The sequence below is a fragment of the Chiloscyllium plagiosum genome, unplaced genomic scaffold (genome assembly GCF_037043375.1).
Source record: "Chiloscyllium plagiosum isolate Xiang-an unplaced genomic scaffold, Cpla_swu_hap1 HiC_scaffold_11, whole genome shotgun sequence".
Classification (NCBI taxonomy): domain Eukaryota; kingdom Metazoa; phylum Chordata; class Chondrichthyes; order Orectolobiformes; family Hemiscylliidae; genus Chiloscyllium; species Chiloscyllium plagiosum.
This window is the reverse complement of record NW_028270149.1, coordinates 77,788,003-77,811,495: the sequence shown is the minus strand read 5'-3', so window position 1 is coordinate 77,811,495 and position 23,493 is coordinate 77,788,003. Positions and strand designations below refer to the sequence as shown.

The window sequence follows — 23,493 nt, the reverse complement described above, 5'->3', positions numbered from 1 at the left end:
TGCGAAATGGAGAAAATAGGTCCTCTGCGCTGAGAGTAAAATAAACAAGTCGCAGACAAGATTAGGCTTGAGGAAATAGTGGTGGTGAAGGTGTAGGAGGAATGCAAGAAAAGTGAATAACACACATCAGGTTTCTGAAGTTGTGGAATTCAATATTGAGCACTAGAAGCTGTAAAGTACCTAAGAGGGAAGTGAGGTCTTGTTCCTTGAGGTTACGTTGCGCTTCATTGGAAAATTGCAGCAGATCCAGGCCAGAAATGTTAGCGTGCGAGCCAGATAGTTTAAACCATCTCTACTTTTTTTTCCACAGTTAGCAACCCCTTTGTGTTTTGCACTGGGCCTCCCCTCTGTTTGCCTCTGCAAAAAGTATTTAAAAAATTTCCAAATCATTTCAGCTTTGAAGAAATCAAACCAGAATTGAATGAATTACTTTTATTGTCACATGTACTCAGATGAGAATGGTGAAAAGTTTACAGTTTTGCAATTTACGGCCATCTTAGGAACAAAGGTATCTAGGTGTGCTTACTTAACATCAAATTCTTAGGAAACACAAAAATAATAGGAAGTAAAGAAATAAATAGTCCAGCATTATAAGTCATAGGAATGAATTAGAAAAATAAAGTAAAAAGTTCATGATATTAATATTTCCTACCCAGTCCATGCCAGCTCCTAGCCTCAATGGAGATCTTCACTGCCTTGCTGTTGCCTGTGCCAGACCCACCAAGGAGTCACCCTCCTTTAGGCACCACATCTTCATTGCTTGGGTCCACCTTGCCAACACCACTGAATCCACACTCTCCCTGCAACCAAGAGTCTCTGGCTCTGCTGCCAGGCTAGGCTGCTGGCGCTGCCAGACTCAAAGCAGTAACTGTTTCTCTGTCCACAGATGCTATTGGATCTGCTGAGTCACTCTAGCATTCATGGGTCATTTCAAATTTCCAGCCTCCACAGTATTTTGCTTTCATCCGTTAAGTTGGGGCTAGGATAAGATATTATATAATGTATAAATGACAAAATGAAATTTATTGGGAGAAGGAGAGGAGATAAGATAAATTTTGTTGGTGTATAATAAATCCATGGTTAAAAAGTAATGCAAATAAATCTCTTAAAGTGCAAACAATGAAATGATGGGAGGTTTGGAAAGAGATAAAATATAGTTACTAATCTATTTCAGATTTTAAAATGACAGCTAATTATAATGCAAGCATAATATATAGAATATTTCTATTTCATGTCACTATGTAATATTTTATTTGAAATAAATTTACTGCTTCCTGGTAGCATTCATGCTACAATTTGGCCATGACAAAATTGGAAAATGACGTTTTGGTGGTGCACTGTGAGGTGTAATATGGAGTTTTATTCAGTATTTTCAAGGAAATATAATAAGCCTTAAGAGATTACATATAAAATTGTTACTTTGTTCTAAATCTTACTTTTCCTAATTTTCTATTCATTCCCATGTATGTAGAGTTTATCGTAAGTTTCATAGATGAGAATACAATATACAAGTGTGCTTAAAGTACACTCATTCAGTTTTACAATGCTATTTTTCTGTAAGTTCAGTTGGAAAGTTGTAAAAGGATCTGTAAACATTGCAGAATAGTAATGTGAGGTACAATACAGAAGTACAATGGGACCTTGATCAGATGGGCTGAAGAGTGGCAGATGGAGTTTAATCTAGATAAGTGTGAGGTGCTATGTTTTGGTAGGGCAATTCAGGGCAGGACATATACACTTAATGGTAAGGTCCTGGGGAGTGTTGTGAAATCAAGAAGACTTTGTGGTGCAAGTTCATAGTTCCTTGAAAGTAGAGTCGCAGGTAGATAGGATAGTGAAGAAGGCTATTGTTATGCTTGCCTTTATTGGTCAGAACATTGAGTATGGGAGTTGGCAGGTGATGTGGCTGTGCAGGGCATTGGTTAGGCTACTTTTGGAATACTGCATTCAGTTCTGGTCTTCCTGCTAAAGGAATGATGTTGTGAAACTTGAAAGGGTTTAGAAAGAGGTTTACAAGGATGTTGCCAGGGTTGGAGAGCTTCAGCTATATGGCGAGACTGAATAGGCTGGGTCTATTTTCCCTGGAGCGTTAGAGGCTGAGGGGTCATCTTACGGATGTTTATAAAATCATGAGGGGCATGGATAGGGTGAATAGTCAAGGTCTTTTCCCCAGGGTAGAACTAGAGGGCATGAGTTTAAGGTGAAAGGGGAAAGACTTAAAAGGGATGTAAGGGACATGTTTTTCATGCGGAAGGTGGTGGTGTGTGTGGAATGAATTGCAAGAGTAGTTAGTGGAGGCCGGTACAATGACAACATTTAAACGGTATCTGAACAGTATATGAATAGGAAGGGTTTAAAGGGATAAGAGCTAAATGCTGGCAAATGGGACGAGATTAATCTAGAATAGTAAGGCGTTTTGTATGCTTTCCTTTATTGGTCAGAGTATTGAGTACAGGAGTTGGGAGGTCATGTTGGGCTGAACAGGACATTGGTTAGGCCACTGTTGGAATATTGCGTGCAATTCTGGTCTCCTTCCTATCAGAAAGATGTTGTGAAACTTGAAAGGGTTCAGAAAAGATTTACAAGGATGTTGCCAGGGTTGGAGGATTTGAGCTATAGGGAGAGGCTTAACAGCCTGGGGCTGTTTTCCCTGAAGCGTTGGAGCCTGAGGGGTGACCTTATAGAAGTTTACAAAATTTTGAGGGGCATGGATAGGATAAGTAGACAAAGTCTTTTCCCTGGGGTTGGGGAGTCCAGAGCTAGAGGGCATAGGTTTAGGATGAGAGGGGAAAGATATAAAAGAGACCTACGGGGCAACTTTTTCACACAGAGGGTGGTAAGTGTGTGGAATGAGCTGCCAGAGGAAGTGGTGGAGGCTGGTACAATTGCAACATTTAAGAGGCATTTGGATGGGTATATGAATAGGAAGGGTTTGGAGGGATATGGGCTGGGTGCTGGCAGGTGGGACTAGATTGGGTTGGGATATCTGGTCGGCATGGACAGGTTGGACCGAAGGGTCTGTTTCCATGCTGTACATCTCTATGACTCTATAATATCTTGTCGGCATGGAGGTGTCGGATGAAAAGGTCTGTTTCAGTCTGAACTTCTCTATGACTGTAAGAGTATCCCGAGAAATTGTGGGGCCCCTAGCAGAGACATTTGTATCATCCACAGCCACCGGTGAGGTGCTGGAAGTCTGGAGGGTGGCTAATGTGCCTTTGTTTAAGAAAGGCTACAAGGAGAAGCCTGCGAACTATTGAACAGTGTGTCAGATGTCAATGGTGGTTTAGTTGCTGGAGGAGATTCTAAGAAATAGGATTTACATACATTTGGAGAGGCAAAGACTGATTAGGAATAGTCAGCACGGCTTTGTGTGTGGGAACTTGGGACTCTCAAAATTGATTGTTTTTTGAGGACGTGACTAGGAAAATAGCTGAGAGCAGAACGGTAGGCATTGTCTACATGGACTTTAGTAAAGCCTTTGACAAAGTTCCATGTGGTAGACTGGGTAGTAAAGTTAGACCACATGGGATTCAGGGATAGCTTGCTAATTGGATACAAAATTGGCTTGATGGTAGGAAACAGAGGATAATGGTAGACGGTTGTTTTTTGGACTGAAGATCTGTGACCAGCGGCATTCTGCAGAGATCTGTGCTGGGTCCGTTGTTGTTTGTCATTTATATGAACAATTTGGATGAGAATATCGGAAGCATGGTTAGTAAATTTGCAGATAACCCTAAACTTGGTAGACAGTGAGGAATGCTATCTAAGAGTATAACAAGATCTTGGTCAGGTGGGCCAATCGGCTGAGGAGTGGCAGATGTAGTTGAATTTAGATAAATGCAAGGTGTTGCATTTTGGTAAGATAAAGAAGGGCAGGACTTAGACAGTTAATGCTAGGGCCCTGAGGAACATTAAAAAACAGAAAAATCTCAGCATTTAAGCAGATAGAGTCAAGAGTAGAGTGGTGCTGGAAAAGCACAGAAGGTCAGACAGCATCCAAGGAGCAGGAAAATCGACATTTCGGGCAAAAGCCCATCGTCGGGAATTCGTCACCCTACTAGGTAATATCTTCAGTGGGCCTCAGGTGAAGCACTGTACATGATTCCTGCTTTCTATTTATATGTTTGGGTTTCTTTGGGGTGATAATATCATTTCCTGTGGTGATGTCATCTGTTTTTCTCGGGGTGGTTGGTGGGGTCTAACTCGATGTATTTGTTGATAGAGTTCCAGTTGGAATGCCATGCTTCTAGGAGTTCTCGTGCATGTCACTGTTTGGCTCATCCTAGGATGGATGCATTGTCCCAGTCAAAGGGGTGTCCTCCTTTATCTGTATGTAAGGATACTAGTGAGAGAGGGTCATGTCGTTTTGGCTCGTTGGTGTTCATGTATCCTGGTGGCTAGTTTTCTGCCTGTTGTCCGATGTGTTTGTTACAGTTCTTGCAAGGTATTTTGTAAATGACATTAGTTTTGCTTGTTGTCTGTATAGGGTGTTTCAAGTTCATTAGCTGCTGTTTTAGTGTGTTGGTGGGTTTATGGCCCGCTATGATGCCAAGGGGTCGAAGTAGTCTGGCCGTCATTTCTGAGATGCCTTTGATGTAGGGGGAAATGGTTAGGGTTTCTGGACATGTTTTGTCTGCTTATTTGGGTTTGTTGCTGAGAAATCAGCAGACTCTGTTCATTGAGTACCTATTCTTTTTGAATACACGGTATAGGTGATTTTCCTCTGCTGTGCGTCGTTCCTCTGTGCTGCAGTGTGTGTTGCTCGTTGAAATAATGTTCTGATGCAGCTTCATTTGTGGATGTTGGGGTGATTGCTTCTGTAGTTCAATAGACTGGTTAGCAAGGTTATGTGACCAGTGGAGTGCCACAAAGATTGGTGCTGAATCCACTACTTCTCATCATTCATATAAATGATTTGGATGTGAGCATAAGAGGTGTTGTTAGTAAGTTTGCAGATTACACTAGTTTTGGAGGTGTTGTGGACAGTGAAGAAGGTTACCTCGGATTACCACGGGATTTTGGACAGATGGACCGGTGGACTGAGGAGTGGCAGATGAAGTTTATTTTAGACAAATGCGAGGTGCTGCATTTTGGGAAAGCAAATCTTAACAGGACTTTATATAAGGTCCTAGGGAGTGTTGCTGAACAAAGAGACCTTGGAGTGCAGGTTCATAGCTCTGTGAAAGTGGAGTCGCAGGTAGATAGGATAGTGAAGGTGGTGTCTGGTATGCTTTCCTTTATTGGTTAGATTATTGAGGGGTCATGTTGCAGCTGTACAGGACATTAGTTAGTTCACTGTTTGAATATTGCATGCAATTCTGGTTTCTTTCCTATCGGAAGGGTGTTAAGAAAGGGTTCAGAAAAGATTTAAAAGGACGTTGCCAGGGTTGGAGGATTTGAGCTATAGGGAAAGGTTGAATGGGCTGGAGCTATTTTTCCAGAGCATCGGAGGCTGAGGGGTGACCTTCTAGGGGTTTAAATCATGAAGGGCATGGATGGGATAAATAGACAAGGTATTTTCCCTGGGGTTGGGGAGTCCAGAACTAGGGGGCATAGGTTTAAGGTGAGAGGAACCTTTTCTCACACAGGGTGGTATGTGTATGGAATGAGCTGCCAGAGGAAGTGGTGGTGGCTAGTACAATTGCAACATTTAAAAGGCATCTGGATGGGTATATGAATAGGAAGGGTTTGGAGGGATATGGGTCGGGTGCTGGCAGGTGGGACTAGATTGGGTTGGGATATCTGGTTGGCATGGACTAGTTGGACTGAAGGGTCTGTTTCCATTCTGTACATCTCTATGACTCTAAGTATCCTCTTTAAGGAGGAAAGCAAGGTCGAGTGACAGATGTGTCGTCAGGGAATTCCATAGTTTACCATGCAGGCAGCTAAAGGCACAGTGTTTCACAAGAAACCGGAGTTAGAGGAATACAGACATCTCATCGGGTTATGAAGATGACAGAAAAAGCGAGGAATGAATCCATTGATCCAAGCTTTTTTGATTATTTTCTGTTCCTGTTCATGAAATTTTAAATTTTTTTTTACCTGGACCACTAAGTTTCTTTGGACGTCCAATGTTTCTAGCTTTTCACATAGATTGTCCTCGATCCCTTTTCGATCAGAAGTGGATGACTTCACTTTGCTCACATTGAAATCTATTTTGTGCATTTTTCCCAGTCACTTCATGTATTAATATTTCTGTTTCCATTTGCACTGCTTGCAATAGTTTTATGGCAACAGCAAGCTTGGATGTATCCTAACCCATTGTACAAATCATTATGATCCAGCCAGATTCACATACAATGAGTGGCTGCTGACAATTCCCACACGCTGTGTTGCGCTACTCCAACACATTTCTTTTAACCAGGTCAATAATTTGCCCTTCATTTCATGAACTTTTCTAAGATTGTAATTCAGACTACAGCAATGTTCTAATACTTTTATTGAGATTGAAGACTGAAACCCACCTGCTCTTGGGGATTTGTTAACTTTTTGTGCCATTGTTTTCTTCATGACTGTTACTTTGTTGATCCTAATTTTGATGAATCTATGCCCTAGCTTCCTTCAGATGTCTGGTAGTCTGTTGTCTTCCTTTAGTGCAAATATTGATGTTGTAACCCTAAAATATATTATTAACCCAAACCCTGTCGCATGTTTGCCATTAATTGTTACTGTTTTCCAAGCATGCACATTACTTTTGACAGCCCTCTTTGGGTTGAGTGTTGTAGCTGTTGCAAATTTCTTATGCTTGCTGTAGCTTGAAGTTGTAGTTTTTTCCTGTTTTTTTTTGCATTTTCATATGCTGCTTAATGTGTCGGAGAAAAGGGGGATGATTGGTTTTTGTGATCATTGAAATTTGGCATTCTTGCATTTGTCCTGATGAGGGCACGATGAAAAGATTTGGCAGCTTCTTTTTCTTTGTAGCGATATTCAAACTAAAAGCCACCAAGTGACTGTTAATGTTATGGCCACTTAGATAAATGTTCACAAATCATTGGGTTGAGAAAGTAAATCTAGCTTATTACTCATTACCATGTCTAACGTGAGTGCTCCACTGTGCATTCCAGAACATGTAGCCTAAGAAATTTGCTACTTTTCAGATAAGTGCCGCTCTGCTTATCACAATCTGTGTACATATAAATATCCCTTACTAAAACCAATCTACTTTTGTTCCATGGTTGTGTAAGCCTTAATCACTAAGACTTCTCTCTGTTTTCTCCATCATTCCTATACCTTGTAACTTGATATACTTACCTCAGTTCTGATTTGTCTTGCAGCCGTAACCCACAGTAATTGTTTCTTTCTGTATGATGCCCTGTATTCCATGCCTTTGCATCACACACTTTGACCTGTCTTCATGCTCCATTGTTTTGCTTGTGTGTTTCTTATTCTCTGTCCTGATATAATGGTTTTACATGATTTATTTAGTTTTTCTTTAACTTATCATAACTTTTACAGTTATTTTGTTCTCTTCCCTTTTCACTTGTTTTTAACCTACTTTTATTACCTCTGCAGTTGAGCTCCTCCTCTATCCCCATCTCAATAATTTAAAGCTCTTGTAACTGTCCAGTTTATTCTTCACAAAGGGGCCTGTTTCAAACGTAGTCCAATTGGATTCAGCTCCAAAGTACAGTTTCTTCCATCCTTATGACTGGTTCCAACCCCATGAAATTTGCACTCTCTTTCTCATATCACTACTTCAGCCATGTGAGAGGACCTCATTACAATGTATAAACTCCTGACAGAACCGGAAAGACTGTGCATAAATGATGTTTCTCCTAGTGTCTTGGGGTTTTAGAATGAGGAGTCATGATCTTAGGCTCCATGGTTGGCCACTTAGGACTGAAATGGGGGTCTCAGGTTGGTGAAACTAGAATTCCCTGCAATGCCCAGCTTTAGAGACAAAGTCATTGAGTATATTCAAAAGTAAATAGATTTCTCGACGTGAAATGGGGAGTGAGTGGGAATATGCTGTGAAGAGAGAATCAGTCATGATTATATTGAATGGTCAAGCAGGTTTGATTTTTTTTTCTATATCATGTCTCCTTTAGCTCAGTTTTTATTTCTTTTTAGCCTCTTTTTCAATGTATGTTACATATAGATTATTTTACGGCTGGTGTTGCAATTGTTTAAAGCAAATGCATGAGTCAGTGAATATACAAGATTGCTTGAATAACTGAGACTGTTTACAGTGATTGGGGTTTGGTTTTGTGATGAATGAATTCTTAAGCTTGTTTTTGTTAATTCAATTTTTTTAAATTTACAGATAATTGATAAGAGCAAACGAGACCCATCAGAGGAGATTGAAATATTAATGCGCTATGGACAGCATCCAAACATTATTACTTTGAAAGATGTAAGCTTGTTGTTTAATTTTAGTTGCTTTTATAATTTCCGAACATTTTCCAGGCTAATTCTGCAAACCACCCAGTGAAAAACGTTTGTTACATTCCTTATATCTCCTCTCCCTAAACTTTCTGAACTTCTTCTGAGTCATACACTGCCTTCAGTATATGCTGTGGATCACAAATCTGGAACTCCTCTACCTATTTAACACCATCGTGCGCAACTTCAGCATAAGAGATTCAAGGAGAAGACCCACCATCTAGCCATGGCAAATTGAGTTGGGCAATACATTCTGATGTTTCTAGTGAAGAGCCTGATGATGCCGTCTGGTCCAGTCCATGAACTGGGTGTGTGAACCTGAGCGCAGAGTGTCTTTGCTACAGCTTTACAATGTTTTAATAAAGCAAAGAATTGCAGGTCATGGAGATCTGAAACAAGAACAGAAATTGATCACAAAGCTCAACAGGTCTGGTAGCATTTGTGGGAACAAAGCAAAATTAGCGTTCTGATGAAGAGTCACTGGGCTTAGCATATTAACTCTGCTTTCTTCCTACCGATGCTTCACAGTGTTAGTTGACAGTGCAGCGTTGATGTGTCGAAGGCTTCTGTAAGTGGATCGAAGATGAGCCATGAGGGCTCTTAAGGCTGGCACATGTTGGATATGACTGGTGATCATGGAGCCCTATGTTGGTGTCTGGTGTCCATTTGGAGCAAGCAGTAAGAAAGCTGAACTTTAATGAAGCAAGTGGGCCATCAACAAGATGTTTAAAATGCACTAGACCCCTAATTGTCAACTCACTGCCTCCTGACAACACACTTGTGAAAAACGTGAAAGATAAATACAAGTTACTCACAGCATCACAGTCGTCGGGCTTCTTGTCTGATTGGCCCTATGGGGCTAAAGGGACCAAAGAATGTGGGGGATAAGCAGGAACCTGCAATTGAGAAGGATGATCAGCTATGACCAGAACGAATGACAGAGCAGATTCAGGGCCAAATGGCTTAATCCCACTCCTGTTTCTTATGTTCTATGCCACACGTCCTCAGACCCCTATAAGATTCTACTCATTGTTCTTTAATCATAGAAGGCTTGAAAACTCAGTTTAAGATGAATGACAAAAACCATAGGCAATATGTGGAGTATCTTTTGCTGTGCAGTATGTTTAAAATCTAGAAAGCACTGCTTGAAAGGGTGATGCAGCTAGATTGGGGATGGGTGTATGTGGCCTTTTGGACTCTGTTTATGACGGGTAAAATCTATGCTTATGATTTCGTACGTTTGTCTGTATGTGTAACTGCATTATTGTATTGTTTGTGTGCAAATTAATTTTGGCTGTGGGTGTATGAGATTTTAAAAAATCTATACCTAGTTTCTCCCAAAGGGGCCAGTTAACAGACTCCGTCCGTTACCCTGTAGCATATAGGCTTTAATTACCCAGATGTTTTTCTATTTTATGCCCAAATAAATGCTTTCAGTGGAATTAAATACTTGTCATATTTAAGGTTTATTTAGGAACAAGTTAGGAATTGTTTGTAGCACAATTCAGTATTGACTGTTTTGCATGCACAGGTATATGATGATGGGCGATATGTTTACCTTGTCACTGAACTGTTGAAAGGGGGTGAGCTGCTTGATAGGCTCCTTCGGCAGAAGTACTTTTCTGAACGAGAAGCCAGTGCTGTGCTATTCACAATAACAAAGACAGTGGAATATCTTCACTGCCAAGGGGTGAGTGTTTACATTTGTGGCAGATTATTATTTAGCAGTACCTCAGCCAACAAGTGTGGCATAATTCCGTTCAAAGTTTTTATTTCATTTAAAATATGCAAATGTTAAATGTAGAAAAAAATACATTTGCATTCTGTCTTGACCTTTTTTTCAAATTCTGAACCCTAGTTCTAGCTCCTCCCACAAGAAGAAACCACTTTCTACATTCACCCAATCTTGTCCCTTAGGACCTGTGCATTACAATTAAGGTGTTTTTGACTCTTCCAACTCGAGGTTACAGTCCTAGTCTTTCCTTATAAGGTAATCCACTCAATCCCCTCTCAATAAAACAAAACATTCTATCAACTTTTCTGATTACTTGCTGTACCTGCGTATTAACCTTCTGTAATTTATACACAAGGATACCCAAGTCTCTCTGCATCTCAGAGCTCTGCTACCTCTCGCCATTTAGATAATGTGCTTCTTTCTGCCAAAATGGACATGTCTCACTTTCCCAGAATACACTCCATTTGCCAAATCTTTGCTCACTTAACCTATCTATATCCTTTTGTCCTCTTCACAAATTATTTTGATAACTGTCTTTGTGTCATCAGCAAATTTGCCTACTATGCCTCTGGTCCCTTTATCCAAATCATTATATAACTTGTAAAGCGTTGAGACCCAGTGTTAATTCCTGTGGCACACCACTTGTGCCATCCTGTGAGTGAATAAGATCCATTTATTCCTCCTCTCTGCTTGTGAGCTAGCCAACCTTTTTCTGATGCCAAAATGTTACACCCAACACCCATAAGCTTTGATTTTCTGCAATAACCTTTGATTTGGCACATTATCAAATACTGTCTGGAAATCAAAGTACTGTACATCCACTGGTTTATCCACAGCACAAGTTGTTTCTTCAAAGAACTCCGTTAAATCAGTTAAACATGCTTTGCTGTGATATAACTGTGCTTAAAAAAAAATTAAATCCATGTGGCGACCAGTTGGGCTTAAAAGAGGAGAACTGATTCACTCTCCTCACTTGGCCATTGTATTTTTTTATCAAGTAAGCTGAGTTTGGACTGTATATCAGTATCGTTCTGACAAGAGTGTTAGGTTGGATTGTATGTGTGTTAGTTTTATGTTAGAACATTTTCAATAATGTGAATTTATTTAATTCACATTTTCATTTTCAGCAAATTTATGGGTTATTTTCTGCCGAAGAGGTTTTAATGGTGAAATATATTTGCTGGTGTTCCTTCTTTAAAACCACATTCATGCACAGACTTGATTTGTATTTATTGCAGGCTGACATTTTTGTATTTCCTGTTCACATTGCAGAATTTTACCAACAGCGATCACAACTTAATTAAACTTGCTGCAACTTTTGATAATGTTCTAGTGCTATAAACAATTTTGCAATGTTCTGGATGAATTGTGAGAATAATCTTCTGGTTTACTTTTTATATATAGGTTGTACATAGAGATTTAAAACCAAGTAATATTTTGTATATGGATGAATCTGGCGATCCTGAATCTATCCGGATATGTGATTTTGGCTTTGCAAAACAGCTGCGTGGTGAGAATGGCCTGCTTATGACCCCATGCTACACAGCCAACTTTGTGGCTCCTGAGGTGTGCCAATATCCCTACTTACTTGTTGCACTTTATTGAAGTAAAAGACTTTGTCAATCATTAAAAGCAGTCAGTGCCCTCACTGAAATTCTGGGACAAGTTTGTAAAATACAAATCTGTTGTCATTAAAGATTTGGAGGTGCTGGTGTTGGACTGGGCTGTACAAAGTTAAAAATCACACAACACCAGGTGATAGTCCAAATGGTTTATTTGGAAGCATGGGTTTTTGGAGCACTGCTCCCTCATTAGGTGGTTGTCCACCTGTGGACCATCGCCATCAGATGGACAACCACCTGATAAAGGAGCAGCACTCTGAAAGCTAGAGCTTCCAAATAAACCTGTTGAACCATAACCTGGTGTTGTGATTTTTAATGTCATTAAACTTCTACTTGCTGTTTTAAACAGTGGAACTCAACATGATTTAATAGCACCGAATAGAAGTAAGACATGAAATAATCGGGGTGATTAGATCTCTAGATCAGGTGTGATTAGATCTCTAAAGCAGTCAAATGTTGACTAGCATTTTCTAAGGCTGCATACTTCCAGAACTTGCATGCCATTCATTTGATTCTCACAAGCATCATCTTACCCTTAGCTTTCCAATTATTTTCCTGGATTTATTATTTAACCTCACTGCAGAAAATTGAAGTTCATAACAGCTTAAATATACTTTTAACAACAAAATTTTAATTCAGTGCTAAGTTTTCTGTTTCCTCCCAGGAAAAGAACAATCGGGTCATATATTTTTGCTACCAAATGTTAAAAACTTTTCCTTCCTTTACAGTTCCAACTCTTGCCAATTTTTCTGTACCTAATTTAACTAATTCTCCTTCTCTGACATTCCTTGTGTTTTTCTCTCTCCTCAATCCTTAATCTTGGGTTAAGGAGATATAGTATTGTTCATTAAAGCCCCAATTGTCACCTTGGACTTCCGGCCAGGTATGGTAAAAAAAAAACTTAAACCGATGAGAGCAGGAAAAAGTGAAACAAACATCACAAACACATCCTTCAATAAGATTTGGCGTATTACCATATTGTTATTTATAGGACATTATCTGCAAATTACCTGCTGACTTTCCTATATTACAGTAGTGTCGACACTTGCAAAATATTTCCTTGCCTGTAAAGAAATTTGAGATGATGGAAACCACTGTGTGAATTCCGTTTTTCTAAGCCATGGCTGGACAGTACTATGTTACTTATTATTTATTTTTTCTGTATAATTTTGAGACTTTGTACGTTTGCAAAGAGCTGTTCTTATCTCATGTGATTCAAAACCCCAATGACTGTTTGCCCCAGAACCTTGTTAACCGTGCCAGTTATTTAGAGATAAAGTTAATCACATTCCTATACATCTTTGTGATATCTCAAATGTAGCCACTGCCAAACAAGGAGCAGAGCAATCCTTTCATATAACAAAGTAACAGTGTGATGCCAATTTAGTCTGAGTAGTTGGTGTTGACTGAAGAGCAAGAGATGGGGAAAACTTCTCCGCCCTTCTTTGAATATTGTCATGGGATTGTCTGAAGAGTCAAACAGAGCGTTGGCTTAAGGGCTCATCAGAAACACACTAATTCAGTACTCACTGAAGTGAAGTACAGCCAACATTATATATTCATAATTCATTGGTTTAACTTTATTGTAGGCTTGAAAACTCAGTCATCCCAATCAGACTGACCAGAGCGAATGTTTTAAAATTGTTATGATCTCAACTGATGGTATTGTTATAAAGTTGAAGGTGTATATACCTTTACGAGAGAGAATGCTTTTCTGAACTGAGAAATTACAAGCACCTGTGTATATGACTAGATGGCAATCATTTGACAACAATTTGAATTTAACCAATCAGTTTAAACTATGCCCCAGGATGCTATAACCTAATTGAGTTTGAATTTATCGTTTTGCTAACATCAAACCAATGAGATCCAATATTGGGGGTGTATAAGAATGTGGACATTTTGAAAATTGGTCAGAGAGCAATTGCCATATAGAGTGAAACTGCCGGCGAGATCACTGCCCATCTAACATCATGCTGTTAAAGAAATCAGGAAAAAAACCCCTCTCTATCAAAGGTACCTTTTCATGTAAAGTGAAAAGAAAGAAGACAATCCAGGGAGATCAGCAGTAGGAAAACTGAAGATGCTGGGAAGACAAAGATGATGTAGTTATGAGATTAAGTTAATGTAATTTTAATAAGTGTCTTATTAGAACAGCATATAATAGAATTAGGGTCAGATAGTAACTAATTAAGATAAAGCAGGGCTTGGATTTGTGAATAGCTTTTCTTTTGGTTTAATGTTCACTATTGGAGTCAAAATGTGGTGCTGGAAAAGCACAGCTGATCAGGCAGCATCTGTGGAGCAGGAGAGTCGACATTTCATGCAGGAATGAAGACCAGCTTATGCTCGAAATGCTGATTATCCTGCTCCTTGGATGCTGTCTGACTGGCTGTGCCTTTCTAGCACTGCACTTTTTGACTCTGAACTCTAGCACCTGCAGTCCTCACTTTCTCCTGTTTGCTATTAGAGTTAGAAAGGTATTGTGATTTTTATTCTTTAAATAGTGGAATTTGGGAGTTCTCTGTCACTTGCATCTTAACAGATTGAGGTAAGGTCAGCTTTTCTGGGTGTTTTGGTTTAATTAACATAGGAGTTCAACGACTGCAATGTAACATTACTAATTGACCCGGGTTCAATTCCAGCTTTGGGCGACTATTTTGCACATTCTCCCCATGCCTGTGTATGCGCGCTCCGGTTTCCACCCACAATCTAAAGGTGTGCAGGTCAGGTGAATTGGCCGTTCTAAATTGCTCGTAGTGTGAAGTGCATTAGTCAGGGGTAAATATAGGGTAGGGGAATGTGTCTGGATGGGTTACTCTTCAGAGGATCAGTGTGGACTTGTGGGTGAAATGGCCTGTTTCCATACTGTAGGGAATCCAATCTAATTCTTTTTGATTTAAGCCCTCTTGTAGCATTCCTACCACAGGAGACGCGGGTTGAAGTCCTAAGTGTTCCAGAGGTGTGTAATTACACCTCTGAACAGGTTGATTAGAAAAATAGGTTAAATGAAAAGTAGAATGCAACCTGGCTTGATAACCTTTTTTTAAAAAACATGGAGATGTATTCACTAGAAGCTACAGACTTTTTTCAGCAACTGAACAGAAGTACAAAGTAATTTATATAAGAGCTATCCAGGTTGATCTCAAAGCATACAGCAAAACAATATTTCACCTATTCCCTGACCTTGTACATTACACATTCTCAACTATAGAGTAATTACACCACATATCTCAAATCTTCAAGATTCTATTTAACTGATTACTGACAATTATGAAGTGCTTTCCAAATCTGCCGTTGTGAAGTTTTCACAAATCTGATGATATAAATTTTGTCAGTGCTAGCAGTTTATAGGTTGCTAGCCAAGGACTCCTGGCTTGAAAGTTTCTCAGATGAAACCCTTCTGCTGAGGTGACCAGTTCCCTGAACTGCACTGAAGAGAGAAACTAACCAGATTTCTAAACCAAGCACTTGTGTCTTCTGAACTGTACAGAAAAGCTTGCTTCTGGACTGAATTGTTTTAAAACTTGTTCATCCTAGATTCTTTTGAACTGAAAACAAAGCTCATAGCCCATCATATTTACTTGCTGTTAATACAATAATATAAAACTCTTCATTAATAACCCAGGGGTTTGCTGTCACCTGTGCTCTGATGCACACTGGATTAGTTCACAGTTCCTGAAGTGCTCTCTGACCCTTGTATTCTTTTGAACAAAACACTTCCCCAAAGCAACCAATACCCATATGTCGTTATTTTGAAATCTAAGTTTCAAAAATGATACATTTATATATCCTATCCCTTTCATCACAAGGCTAGATCCTTCCTCAGAGTGGAATGGTATCTTGGATGATCAGTGTACTTTTTAAAAAAAGCAGAATTAAAAAGACATATTATCATGCCCAGGAATAGAATGATCTGTGAAATGCTTAATGGGGTACAGGAGGTTAAGTGGCAGAAATAATTGTCACCAGAGACCGTAGGAGATATAATAAGAAATTGGAAGATATAAGCAATTTTGATAAATCGTCTGTTGATTTGAAAGCAAAATAATGAAACCAGAAAGTGAAGGCTTTCTCAAATAAATTACCATGTAAGGAATTGGACAGAAATGCTTATGTAATGAGGGCATTTTTTTCTTGTGACTGAAGTTTATTGAAAGTGCGTGCTTTGGTTGCTTTTCAGGTTCTAATGCGTCAGGGTTATGATGCTGCATGTGACATTTGGAGCTTAGGAGTGCTCCTATATACAATGTTAGCTGGGTGAGTACTACCGAACATGTCAGTGTCTGATTTATGTTGCACCCGTTGGCCTTTGCTTGTGGGATAATTATATCAAAGTATTGTTATCAGATCTGTATTTTTACTGTAGCATATGAACTGACATCTTTGAAAACTTGCAGAAATAATCTGAAAAGTGGGCTAACTTGTGCTATTTTTTAATTGTTGGTGAAACTGTTCCTGCATTCCATTGTTATTGTTAATGAATGACAGCGTTGGACAGAGTAACTAGTTCACAAATTGCAAAGTCTCTTAATTAATGGTTAAAAGCTTTGGCTTTCAAAAACTGATAAGGGGGAAAAAAACTGACTTTCGTTCGGCTTTAAGTATTTTTTCATTGCACAGAGAGAGGGAGACACCACTCCTCTTCTGGAAGTCTGAAAACATCTGTCATATCATTCACACACACAAGTTGCTCAGTTAACAAGGAGCCAATTCAATACTTGTTGGAATGTAGAAGGCCTTTGAAACTGACAACTTTGTAGAGGAGTTAGCTGCTTGTTGCCAGCCAGATCTCTCACTCACTGGTGCCATCCCATCTGCAACTAAATTTCCCCCACTGCTTGAACTGTAAAAGGGATCATCTCAGTGAACTCTTTAGACAGGTACGTTAGCCCAGGTTTTTCCTCCACCATAACTCCAATTTTTTTGTCCATCTGCATATGGGCAGCACGGTGGCACAGTAGTTAGCACTGCTGCCTCACAGCGCCAGAGACCCAGGTTCTCTTCCCGCCTCAGGTGACTCTGTGTGTAGTTTGCACATTCTCCCCATGACTGTGTGGGTTTCCTCCGGGTGCTCCGGTTTCCTCCCACAATCCAAAAAAAAGTGCAGGTTAGGTGGATTGACCACGCTAAATTGCTCGTAGGTGTAGGGGAATGGGTCTGGGTGGGTTGTGCTTCGGCAGGTCAGTGTGGACTTGTTGGGTCGAAGGGCCTGTTTCCACACTGTAAGTAATCTAATATGTCTGTAGGGCAGGTTTTAGTTAAAGATGACTGAAAGAGTTTTTATAAAGAGTTTTAACTAGTGGAGTTCTGTGTTGACAGTTCATATTTGTATTTATAATAAATAGTAATGCTTGTTAAGTACAGAAATCTGGTCCATCATTATGTTAACTTGAATCTTAAAAAGTCAGGTGAATTGAGGCAACATGCATACTGTGATAAAAGCTTTAACTTAACTGATGATTTCAGAAATAACAGGGTTTGATATCCAGTGTGCTATTCCAGTGAGGCACAACAATTCTTGTACACAGGAAGTTGTAGAGTGTGACCAAGTTGGATGAAATTAGTGATATTCCCCATGCTGTGGCCAATTCTAGATTTCTCAATGCTGAAGTAAATTCCATCATCGTCTGTCATTGCAACCATTGCACTTGCTAACTGCATTCTCCCTTCTTACTGTATGCAAAATGCCTGCTCATAAACCTAATGTTATTCAGGGACCATGACCCCCCCCGGTTTTTTCAATCTTTGTTAATCTGTAAAACTGCCCATGTTACATAAAACTGCAGAAGAATGGAGTTAATAAAATTTGATGATATTGCAGCTTCTATACTAATTAGATTTCTAAGCATTTTGCCTAACGTTTGATTTTATATGATTTATTATTGTCACATGTACCGAGATACTGTGAAAGGTATTGTTTTGCATGCTATGCAGACAAATTATAACTTGCATAAGTACGTCAGAGTGACAGAATAGATTGCAGAATATAGAGGAACAGCAACAGAAAGGATGTAGAGAAAGATTATGTCTCATATATGAGAGATCTGTTCATAATTCTGATAACAGCGGGGAAGAAGCTGTTGTTAAATCTGTTGGTATGTGTTTTGAAACTTCTGTATCTTCTGCCTGATGGAAGAGGGTGGAAGAGAGTGTAACCAGGGTGGAAAGGATTTTCGCTTATGTTGGCTGCCTTTCAGAGGCAGCGAGAAGTATAGATGGAATCAATAGAAGGAAGGCTGATTTTCATGATGAATTGGGCTGGGTTCACAAGGTAGTGAGCAGAACAGATGCCATCTGGATAGGATGCTTTTTATGGCGCACATGGAAAAATTGGTAAGAGTCATCGTGCAAATGCCGAAGTTTCTTAGCTTTCTGAGGAAGTAGAGGTGCTGGTATGCTTCCTTGACCGTAGTGTTGATGTGGACAGACAGGGGTAGATTGTTGGTGATACATACTCCGAGCTGAAAACCCCACCTCCACCTCAGCAACATTGATACAAATGAGTGTGTCCTCCACTCTGCTTTCTGAGGTCAGTGAGCATATCAATCATTTTGATGACATTGAGGCAGAGATTGTTGTCTTTACAATCAGCAAATTTGTGTAGTGTAAGTTTGGAAAGAAAATAGAGAGGTTCATGTAGGGACTGAATGATTTAAACTGAATGTCACATTAATGAGCTTTCTAATCTGTAAAATGTGAACAAAGTCCAAGTTAACATACACAAAATTTTGGGAGTTTGAATCTTGAAGGATATTTGAGCATGCTCTGATCCAACCCAGGCTACCTCTTTCCATCCCCCCCCGCCCATTCACTACGCACTGATGATTTTCTTACTTTCTGTAAAGTTGTTGGTGTCTTACGAACAACTGTTATGCAGCGTTATTTTTCCAAATGTTGTGTTTTTGTCATAGCTTTTACATCCTTGGTTGATTTTTAATCATCGCTTTCAGAAGACCTTGTTACTTCAGTAAATTATCCACTCTTATTCTCTTTGAAAATGAATTGATCTGGTCAGTGCATTGTGTGGCTCAGCAGGTAATCTTGCAGAGATGTGTGTGAATAAGTAGATTAGGAATTATTGTTACCAGTATTAATGAATAAATTGTTTATTTGCTTGCAACATGTTTCTAGATTTTCTGTTTCAGTGTGACTTTAGCATGATTTGTTTATTTTATATTGCTTAACATCTTAACTACGATAATAAAAGTATGCTGTATAACAGCATTGTGTTTATTTGTCAATATTATGGTATAATTTCTGATCCAATTGTATCTGTTGTCAGTGTTCCATCAAGCCATTTAATAAATTCAGATTTCACATCTCCTTAAACATAATTATGAACACTTAGAGCCATTCAGTGCTATATTATATGTTATCATAGAACATGACTGATGAACGTTATTTGTTAAACAGCAGCAATTATTTCAATACATACAAGTTATAAGAGTGATTTTACAAACTAGTCCATTAACTGTACACATCTTGACACTGCCTACTCGATTCTTAAGCACAGCGAGTGGACAAGTCTCTTGGTTTTTTTTTTAAAAGTGCTGTTAAGTCTTGACATCGTACAATCAAAGGGCAGATTGGAGCAAACGCATATGTCATCTTGAAGGGATGGAGAGGTCTTCATAATTAGTTTGCAGCTGACTTTTTATTGTGAAAATACATTATCAATATTGCCATAACTACCATACTTGTTTCCCGAACTCTAACCCTAACCCCTGCAAATGAAATTGGACTTTAGTAGTGGTCTTTATTAGTGTTTCCCATTTACCACTGCAAACTGTGTTGGGAAATTGTATGTAGAGAAGTAAATGATTTTGATTCTCTTGATAGCTGGAGTTTGACATGCAAAATGAGCCACACTGGCAGCATGGTGGCTCAGTGGTTAGCATTGCTGCCTCACAATGCCAGGGACCCAGGTTCGATTTCTGCCTCAGGTGATTGTCTGTGTGGAGTTTGCACATTTTCCCTGTGTCTGCGTGGGTTTCTTCTGGGTGCTCCCTTTTCCTCCCACAGTCCAAAGATGTGCAGGTTAGGTGAATTGGCCATGCTAAATTGCCCATCATGTTCAGGAATATCTAAGTTAGGTGCAGTAGTTAGGGGAATGGGTCACTCTTCGAAGGGTCAGTGTGGACTTGTTGAGCCAAATGGCCTGTTTCCACACTATAGGGATTCTATGATTCACACTGAGCGTAATTTGGCTATCACTCTGCAAACTGCGGTGCTGTTTTTGGAGGGCTGCAACTGGTCCTCGATTGAGGAGAGACTAGTTGACCAAGCTTCCTACTGCAGAGCAAGTGCATGTTGGTGGGTGTAATGTGAAATGAGTTCATGGTCCTGTTTGGCTGTAATGTGACTAGGCTCAGACTGGAAACGTGGCCACTGATGAAAGGGCTATCAAAATCTGTAGAACTGTTTTCTTGTAACAGCACTGAATAGAGGAGTGTGCATGATTCACTGGTTCATTTTGTCTTGTACTAGTTATACTCCTTTTGCCAATGGACCAAACGATACTGCAGAAGAAATTTTATTGCGAATAGGGAGTGGCAAATTCTCACTGAGCGGAGGCAACTGGGATACAGTTTCGGATGCAGCTAAGGTAAAATATGCAGTTGTGGTAACCATTTTAAGGCAACAAAATTTGGTTGCAAGTATAACATAATATTTTAGAAATAAGGTTGAGCAAAATATAACCAATTAGTATTGTTGGTTAACTGACCAGTGAGAAGAACCTTTTCTCCTTTGAATGGGCTTTCATTAAGTTATTGCTTAAATTGAAGGCAAGATGAGCAATAATGGTATTGGAAGAGAAGCAACTTTCTTCTTTGTACCCTGCAGCACCATTACACAGGCCACCATTCTATACTACTGAGACTAACAGTATCATTCACACCACACTTCAGGTGGGAGTTTTTCCTTTTGGGCTAGCATTGTTTGATTAATATAGAAGGTTTTTTTTGGTGCCGACATAAATCACCTGAGGCGAGTTGATGGTAAGCAAACTTTACTGGTAGTAAGTGGGTCAATGTACTCAGTCTGAAGGACTTTTCCAATCGGGAGGCATCAGATTGTGAAATTTCCTCTCCCCTTTCCCACTCCACCCAAACTTTAAATGTTTATTGTGCAAGTGAAAGCATCCTCCTGCAGGGCTTTGCTGATTGGTTTGCTCAGTTGGCAGGACAGCTGGTTTCTAATGTAGAGTGACTCCAGGGTTCACTTCCTGTATCAGCTGAGTTACGAAGGTCCAACCTTCTTAAACTCACCCAAGGTGTGGTGACCTGCAGGTTAAACTCTCCTCCGGTCATCTTTCTATAATGTGAAGCAGTCCTGTGCTCTACAGGGACTATGGAGACTTTACCTTTTTAGATGCATGGTAGATGGAATTCAAAAATGAAAAATGTGAAATGCAAGAATGAGGAGAAATGAGAAAGATTCAATGGTAGAATTTTAAATAGGGCAAAGGAGCACTGAACTGTAAGAGCCCGTGTACACAAATCTATGAACATGGCAGAACAATGCAGTTAAAGGCCTTTAGCTTCAAAGTAGAGGTGCAGAGTAAAACAAAGAGGCAACACTAATCTTTTTCTCGGATACTGATTTGATCTCAGCTTGAGTTCTGTGTTCAATTAAAGGTACCACTGGGAAGGGTGTCAGTGCCTTACAGAGAATACAGAAGAGATGTACCGAATGGTAGCAGAGATGAGGGTCTGTAGCTCATAAAGAGGTTGGCTTGTGCTCCTTGAGGCAGATGTGTTTGAGGTGATTAGCTGCTCCATATCGTGAGTTGTTCTGATGGAATAAATAAGTAGTTGTTTCCAATTATCAAGGGATCAGTAATCGAAGAATGCGGAGTTAAGCTGATTGATTAAAAATAACCAGAGATGATGTGATTTTCTTATGCAAAATGTTTTGATCTGGAATGAACAGGTAGGTATACCAGATACAATGGTAATGTCTTTTCGGGAATTGGTTATATACTTGAAGGGAACATTCGTAGGTTGTAGGAAAATGTCAGGAGTGTGGAATTATTTGGATAGTTCTTGAAATGAGACTGCACACACATTAGCCAATTTTTGTATTATTTACTTCTGTTACAGGCTATTGGTAGACAGTTGAAATGTTGGTCTGGTAATGCAAATGGGGAATAGTTGAGTAGTGGGTGAGTACTTAGACAGGACAATTGATTAAACTGAGTACATTGTATTTCCCTCTCTCAAATTATTCTGTTCCCAGTTTTCTCAGAGAAGGACTCTCCTATGCTTAGCTTGAATCAAATTTAAACCAATGTATTATAAAGTTTTTTTTTAAGCTTGCGGCAGCAGTCTTGTTTATAAATTTAATCTGCAATCTTTAAGGTATCTGGTTTTACAATTAGTTTGGAGGAGTGATTTTTTTATGCCCCATTGTCTCTTGCTTTCTTTTAATTCTGAAATCCAGGATTTATTGTCCAGTATGCTTCACGTTGATCCCCATCAACGATTCACAGCTGAGCAAGTGCTCAAGCATCCCTGGATTGCTTGCCGCGATCAGTTACCACATTTCCAACTGAACCGACAGGATGCACCTCATCTGGTAAAAGTAAGTATTATAAATGAGTGAAGATACCTTTTATCTGTGGGGGTTTGGGGAGGGGAGGTCTGAGTTATGAAAACCTGTATAACTCTTCTGTTTTACTTGAGTGTTCTGATAAAAAGTTAAACTGTGAAAGATCAGTGCACTGCAAGTTCAATACAATTACAAATGTCTACTTCCAAGTTTGTTCAGGAAAACAATATGCTCTTTATTTAATGTAGATATTCTAAAATAGTGACAATCCACTGTTGTGCTTTGTAATGAAGGTCTGTCCTTATCCATAGGGTGCCATGGCTGCTACATATTCTGCCCTCAACCACAAAACGCTTCGTCCAGTGTTGGAGCCAGTTGCTGCTTCAAGTTTAGCCCAACGCAGAGTAATGAAAAAACTTACCTCAACGGACTTATGAAATATATATGAACCAACAATATATGACTTTTTTTCAATTGACTTGAATGGCAGCAAGCTCTTGGAGGTTGCACTAACTGAAGAGTTTTTGCTTTTCCTTATTTTTTACTTTGAGTACCGGGAGATCAAGCTACCAAATCAGGATGTGAGGGATTGGGTTCACTGGAAGATGGAATGATAAGATTTTATCGTGACAAAGAAGTTATGGAAGATAATTCATCTCAAAAAGTACAGACGGGTTGACATCATGAAAGTTAAATGCATTTTTTTGAAAAGGGCATATTAATTTTAATCAAGGTGGCAATGGGATCAGCAAAGTACACAAGTGGGTTGCTGGTGGCCACATTAAGAGCTATTTTGCTATATTATGTGACCTTGTTCTGAGACATTGTTTAATTAAACTTTGTATTTTATTTATTTACTTTCATTTTCAAGAAATACAGTACTTCTAGATAAAGTTTTATTTTGATGTCAATTTATATATTGTCATTAAAATGTCATATTGCACATCACCTGGATTGTATTAAGTTGTCCAACAGCCTTAAAATTGCTTCTTAACAGAGATCCTTTATTTGATTTTCCACTTTCTTCCAGAAATTGCTAGACAGAACTTGAATTTGTGCATTTTTGTAATTAGATTAGTTTCTATCCAAGAAGAACATTTCACAGTATTTCACCTTTTGTCATTGAGATTTTACAGTGAAATCTGGAATGTGTCAACATTTAGGGCAAACATAAATCACACCGAGGTAGATGATCCT

The 23,493-nt window shown here is 39.3% G+C and overlaps 1 protein-coding gene across 3 annotated transcripts in view; it reads left to right on the top strand.

Annotated features, from left to right (window-relative positions):
* Positions 1-23,244, top strand: part of LOC122557103 (ribosomal protein S6 kinase alpha-6) — a 131,313-nt gene extending 108,069 nt beyond the window's left edge. For 2 of the 3 annotated variants that reach the window (XM_043704418.2, XM_043704422.2), the window contains 7 exons: positions 8,267-8,356; positions 9,917-10,075; positions 11,525-11,686; positions 15,926-16,002; positions 20,233-20,350; positions 22,189-22,329; positions 22,608-23,244. In XM_043704418.2, the coding sequence (XP_043560353.1) occupies positions 8,267-8,356; positions 9,917-10,075; positions 11,525-11,686; positions 15,926-16,002; positions 20,233-20,350; positions 22,189-22,329; positions 22,608-22,733 (873 nt within the window). In that variant the 3' untranslated portion in view covers positions 22,734-23,244. The remainder of the gene's footprint in view (positions 1-8,266; positions 8,357-9,916; positions 10,076-11,524; positions 11,687-15,925; positions 16,003-20,232; positions 20,351-22,188; positions 22,330-22,607) is intronic. The other variant, XM_087992194.1, reaches the window with a different exon arrangement.
* The last annotated feature ends 249 nt before the right edge of the window (positions 23,245-23,493 follow it).